At 44.2% G+C, this 23505-nt stretch overlaps 1 protein-coding gene across 1 annotated transcript in view; it reads right to left on the minus strand.

Moving 5' to 3' along the window:
- The window catches only part of SPATA1 (spermatogenesis associated 1), a 55699-nt gene that overhangs the window by 14190 nt on the left and 18004 nt on the right, over window positions 1-23505 (minus strand). The window contains exons 4-7 of the mRNA XM_082266105.1: window positions 15652-15705; window positions 9358-9685; window positions 559-703; window positions 307-367 (exon numbers count right to left, since the gene is read on the minus strand). Coding sequence (XP_082122231.1) covers window positions 307-367; window positions 559-703; window positions 9358-9685; window positions 15652-15705 — 588 coding nt within the window. The remainder of the gene's footprint in view (window positions 1-306; window positions 368-558; window positions 704-9357; window positions 9686-15651; window positions 15706-23505) is intronic.

The raw sequence follows: 23505 nt of genomic DNA on the forward strand, positions 1-23505 counted from the left end.
AAGCTTTCCAGTCCTTAAATATGGTGGCTGCATTAGTTTCCTTTATTCCTTTATGTTTACCTGGTGATCTTACTAGGGTGGCAACACTCCTTTACTAGAGAGGCAGCATTGTCACCCTAGGACAGGAAGTATGTCACTGCTACAGTATACCCCCCCCCCCCTTCCTATCTCCATAACACTGGAGGATAATGCAGGCGAGGTGTTCTGTAGTCCTAATTAACTTCCTTAAAATATTGTTTGACTTCAGAGTGTACAGAATTTCTGAATCAAGAGGTATTACAAATCTCTTTTGGTCATTTTTCTTACCTTGTCATCCCTGTTCCTGGGCTGACCATTTGCAGGCTTTCCTGCTATATGCCTTTCTTGTCTGCAAATCAAAAATATAATATGGCACTTATTATTATCATGTCTCTATTTATACTATTATCATCATAGTGCTTTTCAGTATATACTGCTTCTAAAATATATATATATATAAAAAAAAAAATATATATATATTTATATATATATATATATACACACACACATATATATATATACATACACTCACACAATTACCGTTTGCGGTGAGAGCGATCGGTTTCCACCCCTAGGAGGGAATGCTCAATCCCAGAATCCCCAGTCATGTTTCTACCAGATAATTTCTTGGTGTCATCGTAGTTGGCAGCATCTGATCGTTTAGTGGGAGCATTGGCGATTTTTCCTGTTGAACGGAATTGTAGTTATAATGAATAGAATAATGTGGGTGGCAAGTGTAGTTCCTTTTTTAAAACTGTCGTGTGATGATCACGGCAGAATCACGTTAAGGAATAATGGCAGCCAAAATCGCTTCACAGGTTCACCGCGATTCTACGTGCGATCCAAAATCTTGAGATGTGAACAGAGTCTAACTGGCTGCTAAGGGCAACACTTACACTTCCCCCAACTTTCAGGTCTCGGTCACTAATATTTTATATGCATTTTGAAGAAAACTGAAAATTGTTATCAAATGCTTACCGTAATTTACCTTTCCTGACCAATCCTCACATCTGCACACAACGGGTTAACATCTCCTCTGGAGCCCACAGGACCACCTCTTTCTAGCTAAATAAAAGACAGCCCCTCCCCTAACTGAAGTGTTCGATAACCTATCCTGGTACAGGCCACGAGGGAGGGAGTCCTGTGCGTACGCAAGGATAGGCCAGGAAAGGTCAATTGCGGTAAGTATTTGATAATAATTTTCCGTTTTCCTGGCCAACCTCACAACAGCACACAATGGGATATACCATAGATCAGTGATGGCGAACCTTGGCACCGCAGATGTTTTGGAACTATATTTCCCATGATGCTCATGCACTCTGCAGTGTAGTTGAGCATCATGGGAAATCTAGTTCCAAAACATCTGGGGTGCCAAGGTTCGCCATCACTGCCATAGATGAATATAGGACGGGAGAGAAAACGAAAAGAGACACTGACCATCAAGGAAAAGCTGCTAAATGCAAAAATTTTTTATTTCTCTCTCTTGTCCCAAACTTGCTGACCGCACATCTAGTTTGTAAGGCCGCACGAGTAACGAAGGCCACACAAGAACTTCAAACTAGCTGTCTTCCATAGATCTTCGAAGCAATCCTGGCATAAATGCCCCAAAGGCTGCTGCCACTCTAGTCAAATAAGCTTGCAACTGTTTCAGAGCAGAAAGGCCTACTTCCTGCACGCCAATCTAATCACCCTGGTAGACCAAGAGTATATGACTCTTGAGGACCTGATGGCTTAATGAAAAGATTGTCCCCTGTTAGTAACTTGACCATGTGTAAGGAACAGAAGTCTTCTTGCTGTGCGCCCAGTGACTCTCGTGCGAAAACTTGGAGGGACTACTTCCCAGTCCCGCTGGAAACTGGATACCACTTTAGAATTGAACTTTGGAGATAGACATAGTATCACTATTTCTGGTTAAAAAAAAAAATAGACACAAAAGGCTCTTGCAGGAAAGTGTTAAAATCTTCAACATCCTTCTGTCTGAAGTAGTTGCTGTCAGAAGAACTAGCTTACCATGAGGAACTTCAATGGAAATGAAACCATTAGACAAATGGGTGCTGGCACCAGATTTCAGATTCAATGTCATATATAGATTGTTGCCTGCAAGAAGCATCTGGTCATACCAATCTGCAGCCTGTGAAAGAGAAGGTAGAGATCTGTACCTTAAATGGAGTTGTATGCCAGACCAACCTCTAGCACTGACTGTAAAATGTCCAGGATATTGGCTAGAGCAGGGGACACAGGAGAGAAATCTTTTACCGAACAAAACAAACATTCTTTCATATCCTCTCATATGTAGCATTCATGGATGATCTTCTGGTCTTCACCAAGGTCTGAACAATTGAAGAGACAAGAACTCACTGCTCAAGGTGGTGTAATTGCTTGATGACTCACACTGGTGCATGCCCCGGCTCGCCTCCGTGAAAACTTGATAAAGGAAAAGGAATTGGCAGCACTCCAGGTTGAGTCAAAATCCAGATTTATTGACTGGACATCCAAATATGACAATCGTGACCTTGTCACGATTGTCATATTTGGATGTCCAGTCAATAAATCTGGATTTTGACTCAACCTGGAGTGCTGCCAATTCCTTTTCCTTTATCAAGGTCTGTACAACCTCAGATGAGAATCCCAATGCACATTTAGTCTGGCCTGTTCCATAGCCAGGCTACTAAAGTAGTCTTATTGGATTGGGGTGCTGTCACTGACCTTGCCATAAAATAATTAATTTGACCAGAAACGGGTTTGGTGGTGCTGATGACATTTTGGGGAGCAGTGAAAGCCAAGGCCTTCTCAGTAGGTGGAAAGGACCTGTGTGGCATGTCCAAATTGTCAGAAGCTTCTTTATATTCAAGGACCCTGGAGAGAGACTAAGATCAAACGGAAAATTCCATGGCACTGTGAACCTATCTTGTATGACAGAGTCTTTGCATTGGTATCCCGTTGCAAATATCAGAAGCTGCGTGTTCAGTGGAGTCTCCATGAGAACTACTGCTGGAAAGCCTCATTTGGCCAATATTGGTGTTAAGGCACTTGTTGAAAAATATTCTGTCTAACCGAACCGATTGTTGATTTTGCTTTCCTGGCAAGAAGACCAATGCTAACTGGCTGTAAGTGGCTCTCTGCCCAGTGAAAAGTTTCTGTTGCAAGATGTAACAGGAAAAGGCTTCTGGTGTCCCTTTGGCAGGCAATATAGGCTACTGCTGTCAGTAACTTCACTCAGGCCACCTTGAAGAAGATCCTGAAAATCTTACAATGCTAGAAAAGACTTCCTTCCATTCAAGATAATTGGGGAGTCTGCATTCCACCGCGCTTCAGTGGCCTTGCACCCTTTCTTCCAATTGTGGAGTCCCCAACCCCAGAGACTGGGATCTGCCATCAGAACGATCCTATCTCCTGGGCTGGGACACATGCCTGGAAAGAAGCACACTGGTGATGTCCAATATTCAAGTTCTTGCTGAATTTGTATAGGCACAGAGATTTTCTAAATCATAGACAGCCCAGCTCCTAGATTAAAGATGGCAAATTGAAACGCGCCCATGTGCCACCTGGCCCAAGGTACCACTACTTCCAACAAGATCAAGAACAAAGATTCCTGGGGCTATGCCAATTCTGTAAAAAGGCAGACACCTGAATTGGAAGTGACATCTTGCCACCGCAAATCTCACATGCCTCTAGTGCTCAACACTGATTGGTACATGGAAGTATGAGTCGGCAGGTCGATTGACACTAACTGGTCCACCAGCTGAACTATCCCTGTGACTTTCTGCATGGACTCCATCTTGAACCTCTTGGTGTGTATGTACACATTTGATTCCATCAAACTGAAACAGGTTAGAAGGCTCCTGCCTTAGGTACTAGAAAAACTGGGGAGAAAAGCCCACAGATGATTCTATGTTTCTAGCATCACTGGCATGATAGCCTTGTAGCACTGTAAAAATTCATAAACGTAATCTTGCAAAAATTTTCTATTCTGAGATCTGTTGGTCATGAATGAAATGAATTCAGTGGTCAACTTTGGAATTCTCCATTGTACTCCCACCTAACCATTTTCTGGACCCACTGGTCTTTGATGATTGTCATCCAAACCCTCCAGAAGGAGTCTACAGTTATCAACTTCACTCAGGCCTCCTGGCCCCAACTGGAAGAGACTATTTGGGCGCACCTTCAAAAGACGTTCCAGCCATCTTAGCAACGCGCTCTGGACTTTATTTCATGTAAAAAGTAACTTTGAGGCATCTCCACTGTGATCTGTTAAATCTGCAGCCTGTCCTATAAGATTTGGCCTCCTGCACCCTTCTAAAGTTCAATAGGCTTGAGTGAAAAATGGCTGCCTCCTCTCCTCCTCTCCGAAGCTGCCTCCTCGCCACAATCCAGACTTTTCCTCCTGTCATTCACTTAATTGCGTTGTTCAGCGTTTGACCAAATAATAACCTCCCATTTTAGGAAATGTCGAAGGCTTGTGTGGAAGTTCGAACTGTCCTCCAGTGGCATAACCACAACGCTCTCATGGCTGTGAGTTTGCCAGCGCTTGTACTAGGTCCATCAAAGCATCCACCAAAAAGTCAGCTGCCAGTTTCAACACCTCCAGAAACTGTGCCTAATCATCTACAAGCCTGATGGCCAGATCACCACAAGTTCTGCATTTCAGATGTGTTTCTGCATGAGTGTTTTTCATGCATTCCAATGCGTTTTGCCACTTTCTAGGTTTGTTCCATACAGAAACAATGTAACATATTCCACTTTGTTGACTGCACTAGAATGCACTGCACTGGTGTGAACTAGGTCATTGGAATCCAAATTAAACACTGTCCATGCATTCTTGATGCAGAATAAAAAGTACTGGACTGCATCTGGTGTGAACAAGTTCACTTTCCCATACATAGGATCTTTAACAATATCCAAATTTCTCTTTGGGATTATTAAGTATTCTGTAAAAGGCAGACACACTCGATGCGCCAGACGCTAGAGGGCAGCATCCACCCCTGGAAGTACAGTGCATAAACATGCACCAGCCATCTTATTTGGATAAAGCTTAGAGAACCTGTTACTCTAAATTGGTCTTCTGATGAGGTCTCTGCCATCCTTCACCAACAACGCTTTACGCTCTGTCATTATGGGAAAATAAAGCCATTGGAAGGATCTGCATGCTTTTTGTGGTGATAGGGCATCTGGCCCCCGGTACTAAAGGAGCCAATGAGATTGAAATCAAAAGTATGTGCAACTGACCTTTCTTCGTCCATCCTTGAACTCTTACATTTTTTTTTTGTGTGTTGCTTGTGGCGTGGATATTTGCAGCATACTTTCTGCTATAGACTCCTCAATAGGGCTTAGAATTTCGCACATCCACATCCTTGTGAGCCAATCTGTGCAATTTCATTTCTCTGCTACTGCAGACTGCATGCAGGTCCAAAATGCACCCTGTTTCCTATCATTCTGACATAAACACATGTAAGCCAGAGCCACATGGGGTGCTTGGGGAGCATGAAAGCCGCCCTGTGGAGGACTCTGTTGGATGTGGATTGTCCTGGGCCGGTGAAGATGATCGTTGGCAGGTCTTCTGTTTTTTGGAGAATTTACCATCAGGGTTGCTGCTGCTAAAATAATGCAAAACATTATAATTTGCAGTCCTTGAGCACTCTTTTAAAAACCATGTCCCACGTTGCACACTCCTACCTTTGCTAGTCTTCTGTGCCACTAACGGGTGTGGCAAGCTCATATCTGCACCTAATGTATAGAAAAAAATCATATTACCTCTCACCAAAAAAACAGGTACATTGTCTCTTTAAGACGCATCTGCCTTCATCCCTTTACTTCAGAAGCAGCAGCAGGTGAGCCCAGGCAACACTTTCAGAGGCAGACAGCAGACAGAGTCAGAGTCTGAAACAAAACCAGTCAGACTGTCAAACCCTCAGGAGTGCACAGCATAGCATGGGAGCCAGGACAGCATATCTATAGGCAAACAGCAGACACTGTCAGTGTCTGAGACAAAACCAGTCAGACTGTCCAATCTCCAGGAACACACTGCACAGCAGGGAGCAACAGCAACAAGTCTTTACCTGGCAAGACTGCAGAGAGAGAGGGAGAGAAGCCCTTTCCTCTGCAGACCTCCAAAACTGTTTACCCCATTGCTTGACACCTGGCAGATACCATCCCGTGCTGCCCCATCTCCCTGACCCCTGTGACATCATCCACAGCCGCTCTCAGACTGAAAATAAAGTCAGGAGCAAAGTGTGGTGCGCTGCATATACAAGACAGGAAAAAACCCAAGGGAGAGGCAATAACGACATTGCAGAGCTTTTATAATACCACACTTGTACAATATCAATGCTATTTAGGAACCATTTCCCCTTTGCCGGGCACACAGGGCAACCAGTGTTTAGGAGGATTTATTTCCAACATTCTGGGTCTTCCAACTCCATGAGAGGCTGAACATGGAGGGGTAGGTCCGGCGCGGGGGATATACTTGCAGCAAACAAAGTACTTACCTACTGCAATCCACACGTGGCCTGGAGTATGGCCAAAAAAGAAGAACACTTCAGTTGGGGGAGGGGCTGTCTTTTATTTAACTAGGAAGAGGTGGTCCTGTGGGCTCCAGAGGAGTTGTTAACTGACGTGAGTGCTGACGTGAGGTGGGCCAGGAAAAGACAACACCGGAAACGGAATCACCAAAAAATATCACAAAAGTAAGAAACAGAAGCAATACCATGCAGAATGTGTAAAATGCAAGTACAATGGTAAGAAAGTCTAACTATGACAGCGGATATATAGCTTAACTGTCAGTGTCGGTTCACACTATGGCGACACGACTTCGGGGCGACTTGCACTGACTTCACATAATGGAAGTCAATGCAAGTCGCTCCGACTTCGGCCAAAAGTAGTGCAGGAACCCTTTTCTAAGTCGGAGCGACTTGAGTCGCTCCTATTAGAACGGTTCCAATTGCACAGAATGGAGCATGACCAAGTCGCCTGACAAGTCGGAGTAGTGTGAACTGGCACTTATGGTTAAAGGCGGATCAGCAACAAATACATCGGAGATAATTCCATAAGATATTGGTGGATTAACTGCTTTTTAGCAGAGCACAATTTAAGTGAAGAATGTTCTAGCAGAGCAGGCAAGGACTGTGAATCTTAAGCCCAGGAGACAAACACACCCAACAAGCCATGGTAGGAACAGGTTTCTTCAGGCTAAAGAAAGTGTACCACGAAACGTGCCACTGTAACACATTGATTGGCAGCCATAGTGAAAGGTATGTGAATTTAAAGGACAACAGGTTTAAAGCGGAGTTCCGGGCACAGAAACCATTTTTCAATAAACATACCCCCGGGACAGTCAGGGCTAGCACATACCACAATGGCTAGCCTCTGATCTGTCCCGGTTCGCACTTACCTGCAAGATGAAATACTCTCATAAAATTTCTTCCACAGCGTTGCCATCTCTCTTGTGGGCAGCTGAAGCCGGCGCGGTCCTCTTCTGCGTCTTCTTCCGCGTCCTCTTCTCCCAGAATGCGCCTGCACCGGCCCCTCTCGTCACTTCCGGTGCGGCGCCGCATTCCTTGACAGCTTCTGGGCATGCCCAGAAGCTGTTTAGCATGGGAATGCGGCGTCGCCCCGGAAGTGACGAGCGGGGCCGGTGCCGTCGCATTGATTCCTGGGAGCGATGACGTTCAGCTCCCAGGAATCATTGCGAGACAGGAAGTGACCGCGGAGCCGCGGCGCTGAGGGAGGAAGTACCCTGAGGTGAGTATTTACGATCTTCAATTACAAGGTGAGTAAAAAAAAAAAAGAACCCAACTATCCAATTCCTTTTCAGGTGATGGAGAACTAGCGGACGGGCACAAAAAAAAAAAAAGATCGATTTTGTGCCCGGAACTCCGCTTTAAAGAATAGTAAACGTGGAAAAAGGAAGGAGGAAACAAGATATAGGTGGATAAGGCATTGTTAGGGGTTTCAGAGTAAGGAGTGGGTAGGAAGCCGGGGAATGAATCCTTGGATTACTGGAGTAGCGATGTCTATTTAGTGTTTGCTAGCTACCAGGGGTATCAGTCAGGTATGGTATATACTGTACATAGTTACATTGGTCCAAGTAGGAACAATGTAACTATGTGTAAAATGTAGCACCCTCCTAGGTAGGTGCTAGAGAGTGAGTATAGTTTTTGGTTCTGTCTACCTATCAGAGGAGCAGCAGGCAAATTCTATATTGCTTTCTGCTTAACAGAGAGCAGGATCTGGGAGTTAGGTCTGCTCATTGTGCTCAGTGTGTGATTCATCTGGTTAAGGGGAGTGTTTCACACTGGTCCAATAGGGAGGCATATTGGACAGTGGAGGAAACTGGACCAATGGGTACACAGGCTTTAAAAAAGCCCCAGTGATTGGCACAGACTGCTGTCTCAGTGCATTGTGGGGTGTGGTATAAAAGCCAGGAGCCCATGTGCTCGGGGTCTTTGGCTGGTGAGTCCCGGAAGGAGGGTGACGGCTGCCTCTTCTTCTCAGCAGGTGTATGGCCACAGGCTGTCGGCCTGGTGAGCCAGAAGGAAGGAGTTGAACCCAGAGGTCCAGGAGAGCTGACTAGAGGGGTTGAGACACTGGAGAACCTGGAAAAACAGTATTGTGAGTACAGGGGATCGTGTCTAAGGGCCTGACCAGGAAGGGGGCCACCCCGGAGTAGAGTAGTCAGACGACGGGTGTCAGCTGGTGGAGTGAAAGGGGGTGCTAGGCAGATAGAAGTCCTCAGAATTGTGAATAGTTCAAGTTAGGGAGTATCCCACTCTATCCCTTCTCCCATCCCTATTTATAATAAAACAACAAAAACAACCACAACCCCTAGACTGTTCATTGACTGAGCCGGAAAGTAGTGTTAAGTTGTGCCTGCATTTGCTAATGGTAATCCAGAGGGACCCAAAAAGGTGAAGAATTCAGCAGTCCTCAAGGGGGCAGTGCTACAAAAATATTCATACAGTATTCATACCTGGAATTCCTCTTTAAAGGATAAATTCACCTTGTGTAACATGTTACACCCATATTCAGGTTGTAACATGTTACAAATGCACCGACCCCTGTTTTGACAGCTAGTGGAGGATCTTCTCCCCCCGCTCGCTGTCACAAACAAAAAAAACCCAGCCCTGTCATTTACAGTGTTCTGTGAATGGAAAAACTAAAAGTTCTCAATGAACTACCAGAGCACTTTTGATAACTCTAGGTCAGTGATGACAAACCTTGGCACCCCAGATATCCATGCAGGTAGTGCCGTGATTGGGATTCGAACCAATGACCCTAGTGCTAAATGTGCAAATTTGGCTGCCACATTGAGATCCAATGATGTGCATGCAGTAAAAGAAATACCTAAGTCAATTGGAGGTAATACACTGTTTTCAATTTGAACATGGTATTGCATTTGATTGGAGATGGGTACAATCTCCTGACCCTTCTTATTCCAAATGTAGCTCCTTCTGGCATTATCTTCCTGGGGTGGCTGTGTTGCTGTTACAGTGTTCTCACTAGCTGGCTGCAGTGCTGGCTTTTCCCAGGTGGGGGCAGTAACAGTGGTGACAGCATGATCAGATCCTGAGTATTCGGTGTTATATTGGTGCTGATCAGGGGTGACAGTTGACCCGTATGTACTGTCCTCATTACTGCCTCCAGGGAGAAGATATAACTCCGGTTCACGTGCCTGTAAAAAAAAAAAAAAAAAACAGATAGTGTTTTACTATCCACACTATAGTATTCAAATAATTGTATATATCGCCAAGTTTATCGCCACTATAGTATATCGCCAATTTTTTAAATAGGTTTCCAAAAACTTTTTTTCTGAGCTGACTGTTCAAGGCTAATCAAACAAGCAGGGAATGACATACAGTGCCTGGGAAAAGTATTCATACCCCTTGAAATTTTACACATTTTGTTACAACCAAAAACATAAATGTATTTTATTGGGATTTTATGTGATAGACCAACACAAAGTGGCACATAATTGTGAAGTGGAAGGAGAATGATAGATGGTTTTCAACATTTTTTACAAATAAGGCCTCATGCACACAGGGCGTTAGAAAAAACGAGCTGCAGAGCCACTATCAATGCCAGGAAAAAGCAGCTGTAAAAACGTGCTTTTAGTAGCTTTTTCCATTGGTGTTAATGCACGTTTAGCCTCGTTAACTTTTAGCAGCGTTTTTCTGCCTCTATTCAAAATCAATGGTTGCCCTTTGAGCCGTCTTTGATATGGCTTTAAGCCCATTGATTTGAATGGAAATCGCATCCAAGTCAGATCATGATGATCCGACTTGTAGTGTGACTTGCGCTCTGAGGATCTTGAGGGGGAACTCCACGGCAAAAAAAAAAAAAAAACAGCGTGGGGGTCCCCCCCAGGTTCCATACCAGGCCCTTTGGGTCCGGTATGGATTTTGAGGGGAACCCCATGCAAAAAATGGGGTCCCCCACAAAATCCATACCAGACCCTTATCCGAGCATGAAGCCCGGCAGGTCAGGAAAGGGGACGAGCGAGTGGCCCCACCCCTTATGGACCATACCAGGCCACATGCCCTCAACAAGGGGAGGTGGGTACTTTGGGGCGGGGGGGGCTCTGCACCCCTCCACGCCAAAGCACCTTGTCCCCATGTTGATGGGGGCAAGGGCCTCTTCCTGAGAACCCTGGACAGTGGTTGTGGGGGTCTGCGGGCAGGGGACTTATCGGAATCTGGATGCCCCCTGTAACAAGGGGGCCCCCAGATCCCGGCCCTCCTCTATGTGAATGAGTATAGGGTATTTGTACCCCTACCCATTCGTTCAAAATAGACAGTGTAGTGTAAATAATGACAAGAGAAGGTTTTGAGAGGTCCTTTGTTAAAAATATTCCTCCGATCTTCTTCCTCCGATCTTCTTCCTCCGATCTTCTTCCTTCGATCTTCTCCCTCCAGTCTTCTCCCTCTGGTCTTCTCCCTCTGCCAACCCAGTCCTCTACCGACCATGTCTCCCGTGATTATGCCAGGTCTGCTCTTTGCGGTTTCTTATATAGCCGTGGAGTGTGGCCACCAGGTGATGTCACATGGAGACCCCGCCCCCTTGTGTCATCACCTGACAATGCATGATCCAGGGCCTTCAGGTCCCTGGATAACAATCTTGACTGTGGGAAGCTGACTGTGTTTTGCAGAGCCCCTCCTGCCCCAAAGTACCCACCTCCCCATGTTGAGAGCATGTGGCCTGGTAGGGTCCAGGACAGGGTGGGGCCACTCACTCATCCCCTCCTCTTTTCTGACCTGCCGGGCTGCATGCTCAGAAAAGGGCCTGGTATGGAACCTGTGGGGGACCTCTATGCCATTTTTTTTTTTTCCATTTTGGCGTGGATTTCCCCCTCAAAATCCTCAGAGCTCAATTCGCAACACAAGTCGGATCATGCTGATATGACTTGGATGTGACTTCCAATCAAATCAATAGGCTCCCATAGGGAATCATTGATTTTCACAAAAAAAAAAATGTATGATGTGGCTTAACGCTGCATAAGCAACATTTAGCATCCTTTAGCAGCGTCAGATGTTTTTACAGCTGTAATGCTGGTTCTCAAAATGCACTGGCCCTGGATTTTTTTGCAGCTTGAAAAGGCCTATGCCATTTATGGCTTCAAAATGTCTGTGTTTGCATGAGGCCATAAAATAACACGGAGGGGCGTTTTTTAAGCTGAAAAAAAAATGTCTGACGCTCCTAAAAGCAGCTACAAAAATGCCCTGTGTGCATGAGGCCTAAATATCTGAAAAGTGTGGCGTGCATTTATATTCAGCCCCCTTTACTCTGATACCCCTAACTAAAATCTAATTAGTAAATAGAGTTTATCTGTGTGTAATTTAATCTCAGATATTTATTTGTAAAAAAAATTAAAAACCTTTATAATTTTCTATCCATTTCACAATTATGTGCTTCTTTGTGTTGGTCTATCTATCACATAAAATCACAATAAAATACATTTACGTTTTGGTTGTGACATGACAAAATGTGGAAAATGTCAAGGGGTGTGAATACTTTTTCAAGGCACTGTATATACACAGCGGGTAAGATAAGTATTGAACACGTCACCATTTTTCTAGGTAAATATATTTCTAATATATTATTATTATATTATATATATTATTATTATTATTAATATATATATATATATATATATATATATATATATATATATATATATATAATTATTATTATAGTGCTATTGACATGAATTTTCAAGGCACTGTATCTAGGGGGCATTCTTTATACCATCTGTGCCTTCAGGTAGCCATATTGCATTGAATTTTACAGAAACTATCAGCACTGCAGATTAAAAATGAATGGTCATTTTTAATACCATTCAATTAGAACATGACCTGTGTAGCAATTGTATATGCTATATTAAAAAAAAAAAGTTTCACATGAAAGTGAACTCTTTGAGGGGTGTATTTATATGAAAAAAATTGTAAAGCTATTTGTCCAGGGAAACCGCTGGTACATCCTTTCTGTGCGAATGAGACAAAATCTGAATGTTCTTCTACAGGTGAAATATTAATCATTATTAAAAATGGAGTGGTTTGAGAAAATACCTCATTATGGTCACTAGATGGAGCTGAGGATCATACTTAAAGGATAAGTTCACCTTTTAGAACATGTTTCATGTTACACCGTATTCACAGAGTTTTGTGAATGGGAGCACTACAACTACCATCAGTTATTATGTTTTTTTTTGTTATTTCAATGAACTACCAGGATGCTGGTTAATGCTCTTGTAGTTAGTTCATTGATTCTTCCTGTCATTGAGTAACTGCCTGCACTGACAGTCTGCGGGAGCCGGATATCGCACCCGGGAGCTGCTGATAGTGGTTGCAATGCTTTACAGGCTCCTAGCAGAAAAAAAATAATACCTGCACATTTTTTACTCTGCAAAAGATGTGCATTTATTTTATTTATTTTTTTTAAAAGATGAACTTATCCTTTAAGAGGATTTTTGGTATTATTAAAATATGTAAAAAGTCAGCAAAAATAATGCAAAAGAAATAAATCAGTACAAATACTGTAGCTTCTGACGTTTAACCACTTTAAGCCGGAAGGATTTGCCCCCTTAATGACTAGGCCCTATTTTGCGATTCAGCACTGCATTACTTTAACGGACAATTATGTGGTCGTGCGACGCTGTACCCAAATGAAATTTACAACCTTTTTTCCCACAAATAGAGCTTTCTTTTGGTGGTATTTGATCACCTCTGCAATTTTTATTTTTTGCGCTATAAAGAAAAAAAAAACAATTCTAAAAAAAAAACAATATTTTTCACGTTCTGCTATATGACAATCCCAAAAAAAATTAAAAATCTAATTTTTTTAACATTTTAGGCCAATTTGTTTTCTGCTACATATTTTTGGTAAAAAAAAAAAAATCACAATAAGCGTATTTTGATTGGTTTGCGCAAAAGTTATCGCGTCTACTAACTACAGGAAAGATTTATGTCATTTTTATTGTTTTTTATTTTTTACTGGTAATGGCGGCGATCTGCGATTTTTGCGGCAGGCAGATTGGACCCCTAACTGACATTTTTGATACTTTTGGGGGTACCAGTGACATTACTACAGTAATCAGTGCTAAAAATATGCATTGTTACTGTAATAGTGTCATTGGCAGGGAAGGGGTTAACCCTGTGGGTGATCAAGGGGTTAAATGTGAGCCTAGGGGAGTGATTCTAACTGTGGGGGGGGGCGTGGCTTCTGAAATGACCATAGAGACATGTGATCCTATATAGCGGGATTACATGGGCTCTATGATCATCCCCGGGAGAAGGACGATCGGCTGTGTTTACAACAGCCGACTGTCCTTCTCTCTCAGGGGGGAACGATCGCAGGTGTCAGGTGCCAATTGGAGCCGCCTGCCCACTGCATCGGCTTCCCCACTGCCTATTGGGAACGCTCCGCCAGCGGCACGCGTTTGCCCCCTAGCTGCCACCGGGCGACCGACGTATACCTACGTCAGTTTGCCTGGGAGAGCCACACTGCCACAGTAAATATGCGGTAAGCGGTCGGCAAGTGATTAATAAAAAGACACCAGCCCAGGGATAACAAGCTGTCTTCACCCGGGCTGGTCCTTCACCGGCCTTCAGGCCCCTGGGGTCACAATCTTGACCGTGGGAAGCTGGCTGTGTTTTACAGCCAGCTCTCCACTGGGCATGCAGGACACATGCTGCGCTTTCTCAATGGTCTTGTAGTCTCTTGGGACCTGTGACATATCCTAGGACACATGTGTCAAACACAAGACGCGTGGGCTGAACCACACCCTTCAGGTCATTTTATGTGGGCCTTGTACCCAAGGGGGAGAGGTGGAAGGGAGATGTGGCCAGCCTGTGAAAGAAAGTTGAACCCTGCACACTGTGCATAGCACACCCCTAAACCCTGTGCTCTGTATGTAGAGCACTTCTAAACCCTGCACTCTGTACACAGCGCACCCCTGCACCTGACACTCAGTATGTAGGGCACCCGTGAACTCTTCACTCTGTACATAGCACGTCCCTGAACCCTACATAGAACGCACTCCTGGTATTTATTACACCATTAAGATCCTCCTACTGTTCGGGAGTGGTTAAGTTCCTGCACCTATTCTCTGAGAAAAAAACGTGCATAAATTTATATAGGGTCCTTTCACACGGGCTTCCTGCCCGGCAGATTCCATTTTGCTCAGCGGGGATCGATACGCTGATCCCCGCTGAGCAAGCAGATGACAGGTCCTTCTCCGATCACTGTGCAGAGACGGAGCTGTCAGATCTCCGCTCTCCTCTATGGGAGATCGGATGAAAATGGACCGCCTGTCCGTTTTCATCCGTGCTGATCCTCCAGAGTCCAGACGTATGGAAAATAGGGTTTCCATCCCTCTGGATTTCACGGACAGGATTGGATCGGATAGCAGCGGGTTCCAGCGGACATTTCACTGCTGACATCCACCACTCCATAGGGGTGCATGGAGCATCCGATTAGGTCCGCCTGAAAAACTGACAGGCGGATCGGATCGGAAAGCTCGTGTGAAATGGGCCTTATTCTTACAGATACAATCGGCCCTTTGAGGACAACCATAATGCTGATGTGGCCCACAATGAAATTGAGTTTGACCCACCCGGGGAGATTTTAAACATCCGCTCTGCTCACCTAGGTGAGCAGAGTGGAATTGGGAGTGGGTACCGGTAAGAAATAGGTACCCACTCCCTGAAAAAGGAACGTCCCTTTTCAAGTGCAGTTCTGCTTTATTTCCTGTGATCCTTAGCTCCATCTAGTGGCCATAATGTGGTATTTTAAAAATACACTTCTAGGAGTCACTTGGTGTGCAGTGACTGTACCTTCCTGAGAACACCCAGAAAGTAAATGGGATCTCTCCAACACATCCAAAAATTAAAAAATCGTACAAGTTCTAACCTTTCCAAGCTTTTGTCTGTTTCCTAACTGGAAAGATTCTGCACATGTGCTGTCTTGGTGACCACATAGAACATGATGGAAAATCCCTACAGTGGGGTTACAAACAATGATAAGACCATTTTAGAGAGTCTAATCATCTCCACTATATACAAAAATACAAAATTGGTTGGAGCTGGAGTTGAAGGGACAGGACACCTATGGCTGGTACTATACATGACAGAATGCCATACTTACATAAGGTGGAGCAAAAGCTTTCAGTTTTAGTTCCGGTTCTTGCCTTGCCTTTACCTATAAAGGGATAATAGGTGCAATTATAATGAAATGTGGAGGCCCAGCATTCATATAAACCATCATAGTGTTGATCTATGACATCATACACCATCATAGTGTTGATCTATGACATCATACATAGCCGTACAATGGGACAATGTCTTCACTACAGCCAGGCCTGTCCACTCAGAACTATGTCCCTGCATATACATTTCTAAAGGTGACATCACAGGCTCAAGGGGTTACATCATAGTAGATAAAGGCCACTTCTGTTTTGGCCACCAAACACTTGTTCACACATCCAGAACAAGTTAATTTGACCTTCTTGACACTCCTAAAGAGGGTTTAATCCTTTCACTGACAGAGCCATTTTTTTTTTTACACACATCAAAAATCATTTTAGGCCTGGAAGATTACCTAAAACCACTGAAATGTTATATACTGTATTTTCAGAACGCAGAGACCCTGGAGAATAAAATAGTGGCAGTTCCATATTTTTGTTAGACGATATTAGTGCAGCAGTTTCAGGTGCAAAATTTGAATAGAAAATACACTAAATTAAATATATTTCCCAACTGTTTGGTAAAATCTAAAAGAGGAAGTTGTGCCAAGTAAATAGATGCTAAACATGTCATGCCTTAACATGTAAAAGGGTTAAGGAGGACCCAAACCATGGAAACTATGCTCAGCTAAGGCAAGCAGAGTGCAAAGGACTAGTCAGCAGTATTGCCTGTAGGCTCTGTGCAGATGATCTTTTCCCATAACTGACCTATTATAGATACAATGTATATGGTATTTTGAGGAAATGAGCGATGAAGCACAGTGTTCATCAATAACTGCTCAAAGCATCAAAGCATCAAAAATTTGCTTCATCTATCAATTGCTCCAAATACTAGAGATGTGCATCACAAAGAAATTCATTTTGTTTCGTTTCAGGCTCGTTTTTTAAGTCAATCATTTGACTTATACAGTTTTCCAAAGTTATTTCCGAAGATTGGGATTCATTCCTTAGGTTCCAGTGCAACTTTGCATTGCAGCTTGCTTGATACTTTGATGCGACTTGCTTACGACTTTGGCTAATCATAACAATACAGAGTGTGACACATATTACTGAACTTACAAAACCCCCTGAAGTTGCAAGTGAATGAAACAAATAAATGCAAATTAATTTGTTGTTTTGGTTTTATTTCGGATGCGTTGAAATTCATTACTATTGTATTATGATTCAGGGGTTTTGGATACATCCCAATCTCCAAATAATGAAAATTGTCGGAATTTCGATTTTTAGCAAAATGAATCGTACCTATCTACAAAATACTACAAACATTGTATCCCCAATCCAGTCCATAAACATTGTTTTTCATCTTTAACTACTTGTCAACCAGAGTCATTTTTTTCTGTTTCAATCTTTTTTTTGAGATTTCAAACAATTAGACATTATAGGGTTACCAAAGTCATTTTAATTCCTTCCCCCGACACCAACAATGGGCACTATTCCTTCTAATAACACCAATGGTGGGGCATAATTCCTTCCACTGACAACAATGATGAGGAACTATTCCACCCACAACCCCAACAATGATGAGGAACTATTCCACCCACAACCCCAACAATGGGGAACAATGGGGAACTATTCCATCCACCAAATATGCAGCATTATTCCCCCCTGACACTAATGATGGTGCACTAACCCCCAATCGACAAAAACGGTGGGGAAACTGTTATTTCCACTGACACAAAAGATGAAGCAGTATTTCTCCTATTAATGTAAAGTCTCCTTTTTTTTTTTTTTTATATAACACACATGTTATACTTACCTCCTCTGTGTAGTGGTTTTGCACAGGGAAGCTCAGATCCTCCTCTTCTCTGGTCCCTCTTTGCTGCTCCTGGCTCCTCCCTCCTTTCGAGTGCCCCCACAGCAAGCAGCTTGTTATGGGGGCAACCGAGCCGAGCTGCAGCTCTGTGTGTCCATTCAGGCACGGAGATGCCATTTGGCTCCGTCCCTCTCTCTCTCCTGATTGGATAGCTGACTGATTGACAGCCAATGGCACCGCGGCTGTGTCCCAGACAATCAGGAGGGAGAGTCCTGGATGGTCAAGGACCTCATGGACATCGCTGGATAGAGAGGGGGGGCTCAGGTAAGTATTAGGGGGTGCTGGGGCGGCTGCTACTCACAGGTTTTTTGTCTTGATGCAAAGAATGCATTAGGATAAAAAACCTTCTGACTTTACAACTCCTTTATTACTAAAGATGGGATGGAATTCCTCCTACTACTATCCAAAGGAGATACGTATTTTTTTTATTCCAACTGACCACCAAGACTTAAAGTGGTTGTAATGTCAGAAAGTTTTTTTTTCATCTTAATGCATTCTATGCATTAAGATAAAAAGCCTTCTGTGTGCAGCAGCCCCCCTCAGCCCTCCTAATATTAACTTAAGGGCCATCTAAATCCAGCGATATTACTGGAGTGTCACATACCTTGTGGCAGAGCCTGACGTGTAGAGGGAGACCTCTCATACAGCCCCAGCTCAAGGGCCATTGGTGTTGCGACAGTGGCCGTGAGAGCACTGTGAGGTAACAGTGCCCGCAAGATCTTCCGTTGATCGCAGAAGTGGCAGTGGCAGATGCGTCACCTGAGCTGGCCTGCATGGCTGAAGCAGCAGATGTCAACAGGAACAGCAGGTGCAGGCACATAGCAGATGTAAGACCAACGTCACCAGACACTATGCAGAGCAGGACAGACGGATAACTGAATGCAGGGTCAAACAAGCCAGGTTAGCAATGATTTATCAGACATAGGTATATTAGGCAGAGAATGGCCAAGATGCAGGTAGAGGTTGGCAACAGGATATCAGGCAGATGGAAGGTATAACAACGTCTTTGAGGCAAGCTGAAGTCAGGAAAGGTGGAGAGCAAGTGTGGTCAGGATAAGCCGGGTCAAACACAGGAATCAAGCACAGATCACAGGAGCAGGTATATGGGCAAAAGCTGCCCTTATATATGCTGTTTGGCGCCAGCATCAATGGCTAACACGCACACGCATGCACATATGCATTCGCCTGTGCCCGGCAACACGGGCGCCTGTAGGAGCACATCTGCGCATGAATATTCGCATCTGCCTCAGAGCTTCGGCTGTGCTATGGCCAGCACATCCCTGATATTGCCCCATCCTGACGGGTAGCCTCCGGATGCCCAGCTGGCTTTGCTTCTCTGGGTGGGTACGGAAAAAGGCACGAATTAGCCCTCTTGCATCAACATTTATTTCTGGTTCCCAGGAATTTTCTTCCGGACCATACCCTTTCCACTTATCAGATACTGCAATTGGTACCCCCTTTTTCTACAGTCATCAATAGCTTCCACTTCGTATTCTTCATCTGCATCTAAAAGCACAGGTTCAGATGGACCAGACCCAATATCAGGAAAAGGATCTGATATTACAGGCTTTAAAAGTGAAACATGAAATACAGGATGTATTTTAAAAGAGTCTGGTAAAGATAGTTCATACAATACCTCGTTTGGTTTTTGCTTCACTGGGAATGGACCCATGAAACTGGGTGCAAGTCTCTTTAATGGACATGCCAAACTGAGGTTTGCCATAGATAGCCATACTCGATCATCCAACTGGAGGCTCAGTTCCCCTCTTCTCCTTTTGTTGAACGCTTTCTTGTTATCAGCCTTTGCCTTAGTCACTGCTTCCTGTAACACTTTATTATTGTGGTTAAGGAAATCCACTGTGCTCTGAAAAGCTAGAACTGTATACTCTGGAATAAAGTCAGGCAGAAATGACAGATGATAATCATAATGGGCAAAGAAAAGGGATTGTCCTGTGGCTGAATGACTGGCGTTATGGTAGGCAAATTCTGCCATTGGTAATAATGACACCCAATCATCCTGGATAAAGGATGTAAATCATTGATTGTACTGTTTGAGTGTTTGGTTGGTTCTTTCAGTTTATCTGTTGGTTTGTGGCTGATAAGCTGAAGACAAGGATAATTTGATTTTCAGGACCTCACATAGAGCCCTCCAGAAATGTGACGTGAATTGAACACCTCGATCGGATACGATGTTTGAAGGAACTCCGTGCAACCTCGCGATCACTTTGATAAACACTCTGGGCTGTTTCCATGGCAGAGGGTGTGTTTTTCAGAGGAAAAAAGTGGGCCATCTTGGATAGTCGATCCACCACTACGAAGATTGAAGTGCATCCTTCAGAAGGTTCTACTATGAAATCTATAAAAATCTTTGAGCAAACCCCAAACCCTACTTATTGCAGTTTTGCTTCAGCACAGACAGTACATGAGTTCACATATTTCTTACAGAATCCATCCAGATCTGGCCACCAGAATGTGCGTTTTAGCAAATCAAGAGTCTTATGGATCCCGAAGTGGCCTGCCAAAGGATGATCGTGAAGAAGTTTGAAAACAATCACCCGTACATCTTCTGGCACAAAAATCTGGTCCTCCCGCCATAGCAATCCCTCTTTAGGTACCAATGTTATTCCTGGAGGGAAAGAGACATCCACTGAAGCCTGCTTAATATGTGAAAGAAGATTTGTCTGTAATAACAGGAAGTTACCTGCAGACAAGATGGTATCTGGGACGGATGGCTCCTAGGGATCATTGTACATACGGGATAGTGCATTCGGCTTAACATATTTTGACCCAGGTCGGAAGGTTATGTGGAATATGAATCTTGAGAAGAATAGTGCCCATTAAGCTTGATGTGACCTTAGCCTCCTGGCAGACCTCAAGTATTCAAGATTCTTATGATCAGTATATATTAATATGGGATGTTCTGCTCCTTCCAACAGGTACCCCCATTCCTCTAGGGCTGCTTTGATGGCAAGTAGCTCTGGATTCCTCACATCATAATTGCGCAAGAAGAAGTCCATGTGATGCATTAAATCCTTAAGACCCTGGCGTTGCGAGACAACTGCCCATACTGCAATTTCTAAAGCATCGACTTCCAGTATATATGGCAAAGATGGGTTAGGATGATGAAGGATGGGGGCCGAAGTGAAGAGTCTCTTTAGTGTCTCAAATGCATCTGGTGCGTCAGGATTCCAGCAGAATGGCAGGTTCTATTTGGTTAATTGTGTGATGATAGCAGAGAATCCCTTAATAAATCTCCGGTAAAAGTTTCCAAATCCCACAATGCCTTGCATTCCCTTCTTATCTGTGGGTGCAGGCCAGTCAAATATAGCAGAAATTTTTTGAGAGTCGATCTTAACTCCTGCTGTGAAGATCATCAACCTCAAGAATTGGATGCTCTGCCGCTCGAATTCGTATTTCTCAGGTTTAGCATATAGTCCGTGTTGGCGGAGCCACACAGAACACTCTTGACATGTCCTCGGTGCAGATCAAAGGATTCAGAGAAAATTAGGATGTCATCTAAGTATACAATTACGAAAATTTCCAGAAAGTCTCTATATACATCAATATTAAAGTGCTGTCAGGAGCATTACAGAGGCCGAAGGACATGACCAGATATTAAAAGTGACCGAATCTGGTACGAAAAATGGTTTTCTACTCATCCCCTTCGCGGATTTGGACCGAATTATAGGCCCCTTGCAAGTCCAACTTAGTAAAGACGGTTGCGCATCTCAATCTTTGGGAAAGTTTGAGTACAAGAGGAAGGGGATAGTGGTTCTTTACCATAATCGTATTCCGTTCCCGGTAATCCACACATGGTCGCAAGGAGTGGTCTTTTTTTCCAACAAAAAATATTCCCGCTCCTGCTGGAGAAGTAGATAGGCAGATAAACCCTGTCTTTAGGTTTTTACTGACATATTCCTTGAGAGCGTCCTGTTCTCGTTTTGAGAGGGGGAAAATTTGCCTGGTGTAATGGCCGATGTGGAGGGAGAGTGTCAGCCCCCGCTTGCTAAAGACATTGAGATATTCATGATTGAACTCAGGCACACTTAGAGTCGGTTCACACTGGGGCGACACGACTCTTTACTATTTCGGGGGCGACTTGTGCATTACCATGCACCACGACTTCGGAGCGACTTGCAGGGACTTCACATAATGGAAGTCTATGCAAGTCGCTCCGAGGTCGCCCCAAAGTAGTACAGGACCCTTTTTCTAAGTCAGAGCGACTAAGGCACAGGCACAGGAGCACTAAGTGTTATATTACCAAATTAATTAGATTATTTTATAGTAGTGACTTAACAACCACCTTAATGATCACTGTAAGATATAAAATCTTTGCTGTTTGATGTCAGGTCTACTTAAATTTTAGCCTATAGGTTACACACTGCACATATGACAGCTAATAAAAGCATGAAGACACTAGTGGATTGGACACAGTTCTATAGCATGGCTCCCAACTGTCCCTGATTTGGAACAAAGTCCCTCTGTCCCTTTTCCTCCTCATCTGTCCCTCATTTGCTCTGATCTATATAGTTGTATATAAAATGCACTTTTTATCTTTCAAAAAGTGTTTCCCAGTGCTAAACCTTTCATCCAATTTATAAATTGCTGCATTTGTAAATTTCAGAAGCCAATATAAAGGAAGAGTTGTTGTAAAAAAAAGTACTTTTAGGTTGAACTAATCATTTTTTTTGGTATCAATCTTTTTTAAGAGGGTGTGGCAGGGGGTGTGTTCTATGTCTACATTCTTTTGCTAATTAGTATACCTCGTTCCCATCTAGGGTGACCACTTGTCCCGGATTGCCCGGGACAGTCCCGCATTTTGCAGGTCTGTCCCTGGTCCCGGGCACATTCATTCCAGGACAATACAGTGTCCTGGAATACAGTGGAGAATGAGGCTGATGGGCTGCCCACTATTTGTTAGCGGTGGAACTATTATTTCCCTACACAATACATGTAACTGACATCAAGCAGCCGCAGATCCCTGCCCAGGGCACGCCCTTCGCTCACATCCCCTCTCCAGCCATAGCAGAGCCGCCCGGATCACAGCCTGCCTCTCTCATCCCCAGTGCCGTACACCCCAGTGCGTGTGTCGGTGCAGCACAGCCAAGCCCTCTGTTTCCATGGGGCTTCCAGAATTGGGCAGAGACTCTGGGGGAGCGGCCCCCAATTCGCTACTGGAAATAGAAAGGTGTGGCTAGATGGCCAGATGTCACTCCAGATGGCAAAATAATTTATGCAGGAATAGAAAATTCTTTCAAATTTCAAAACCACCATTTCGGGGAGAATAGTGACGCTGGGACTTGACCCCCCAAAAGTGAAGGGCTACAGGTCCCAGCATGAACCCCTCAGAGCTGACGATGTCACACCCTTAGATCTCAGGGGTTCATGCTGGGACTTGTAGTCCTTTGATTTTTTTGGGGGGGGGGGAGTCACATCCTTAGATATCAGGGGTTCATGCTGGGATTTGTAGTTCTTCACTTTTGGGGGATGTGACCCCCCCTCCCCCAAAAGTGAAGGACTACAGGTCCCAGCATGAACCCCTCAGAGCTGAAGATGTGACGCCCCCCCTCCCAATAGAGAAGAACTACAGGTCCCAGCATGAACCCATGAAATCTATGGGGTCGCACCCTTTAGATCTCAGGGGTTCATGCTGGGACTTGTAGTCCTTCAATTTTGGGAGGTGGGGGTCAAATCCTTAGATCTCAGGGGTTCATACAGTGACTTGTAGTCAATCACTTTTGGGGGGAGTAACATCCTTACATATCAGGGGTTCATGCTGGGACTTGAAGTCGTTCAATTTTTTTTTCGGGGGGGGGGGTCACATCCTTAGATATCAGGGGCTCATGGTGGGACTTGTAGTCCTTCACTTTTGAAGGATGTGACCCCCCCCCAAAGGTGAAGGGCTACAGGTCCCAGCATAAACCCCCTCAGAGCTGAATATGTG

This window comes from Pelophylax lessonae (genome assembly GCF_965119305.1).
Source record: "Pelophylax lessonae genome assembly, chromosome: 8".
Taxonomy (NCBI): Eukaryota; Metazoa; Chordata; class Amphibia; order Anura; family Ranidae; genus Pelophylax; species Pelophylax lessonae.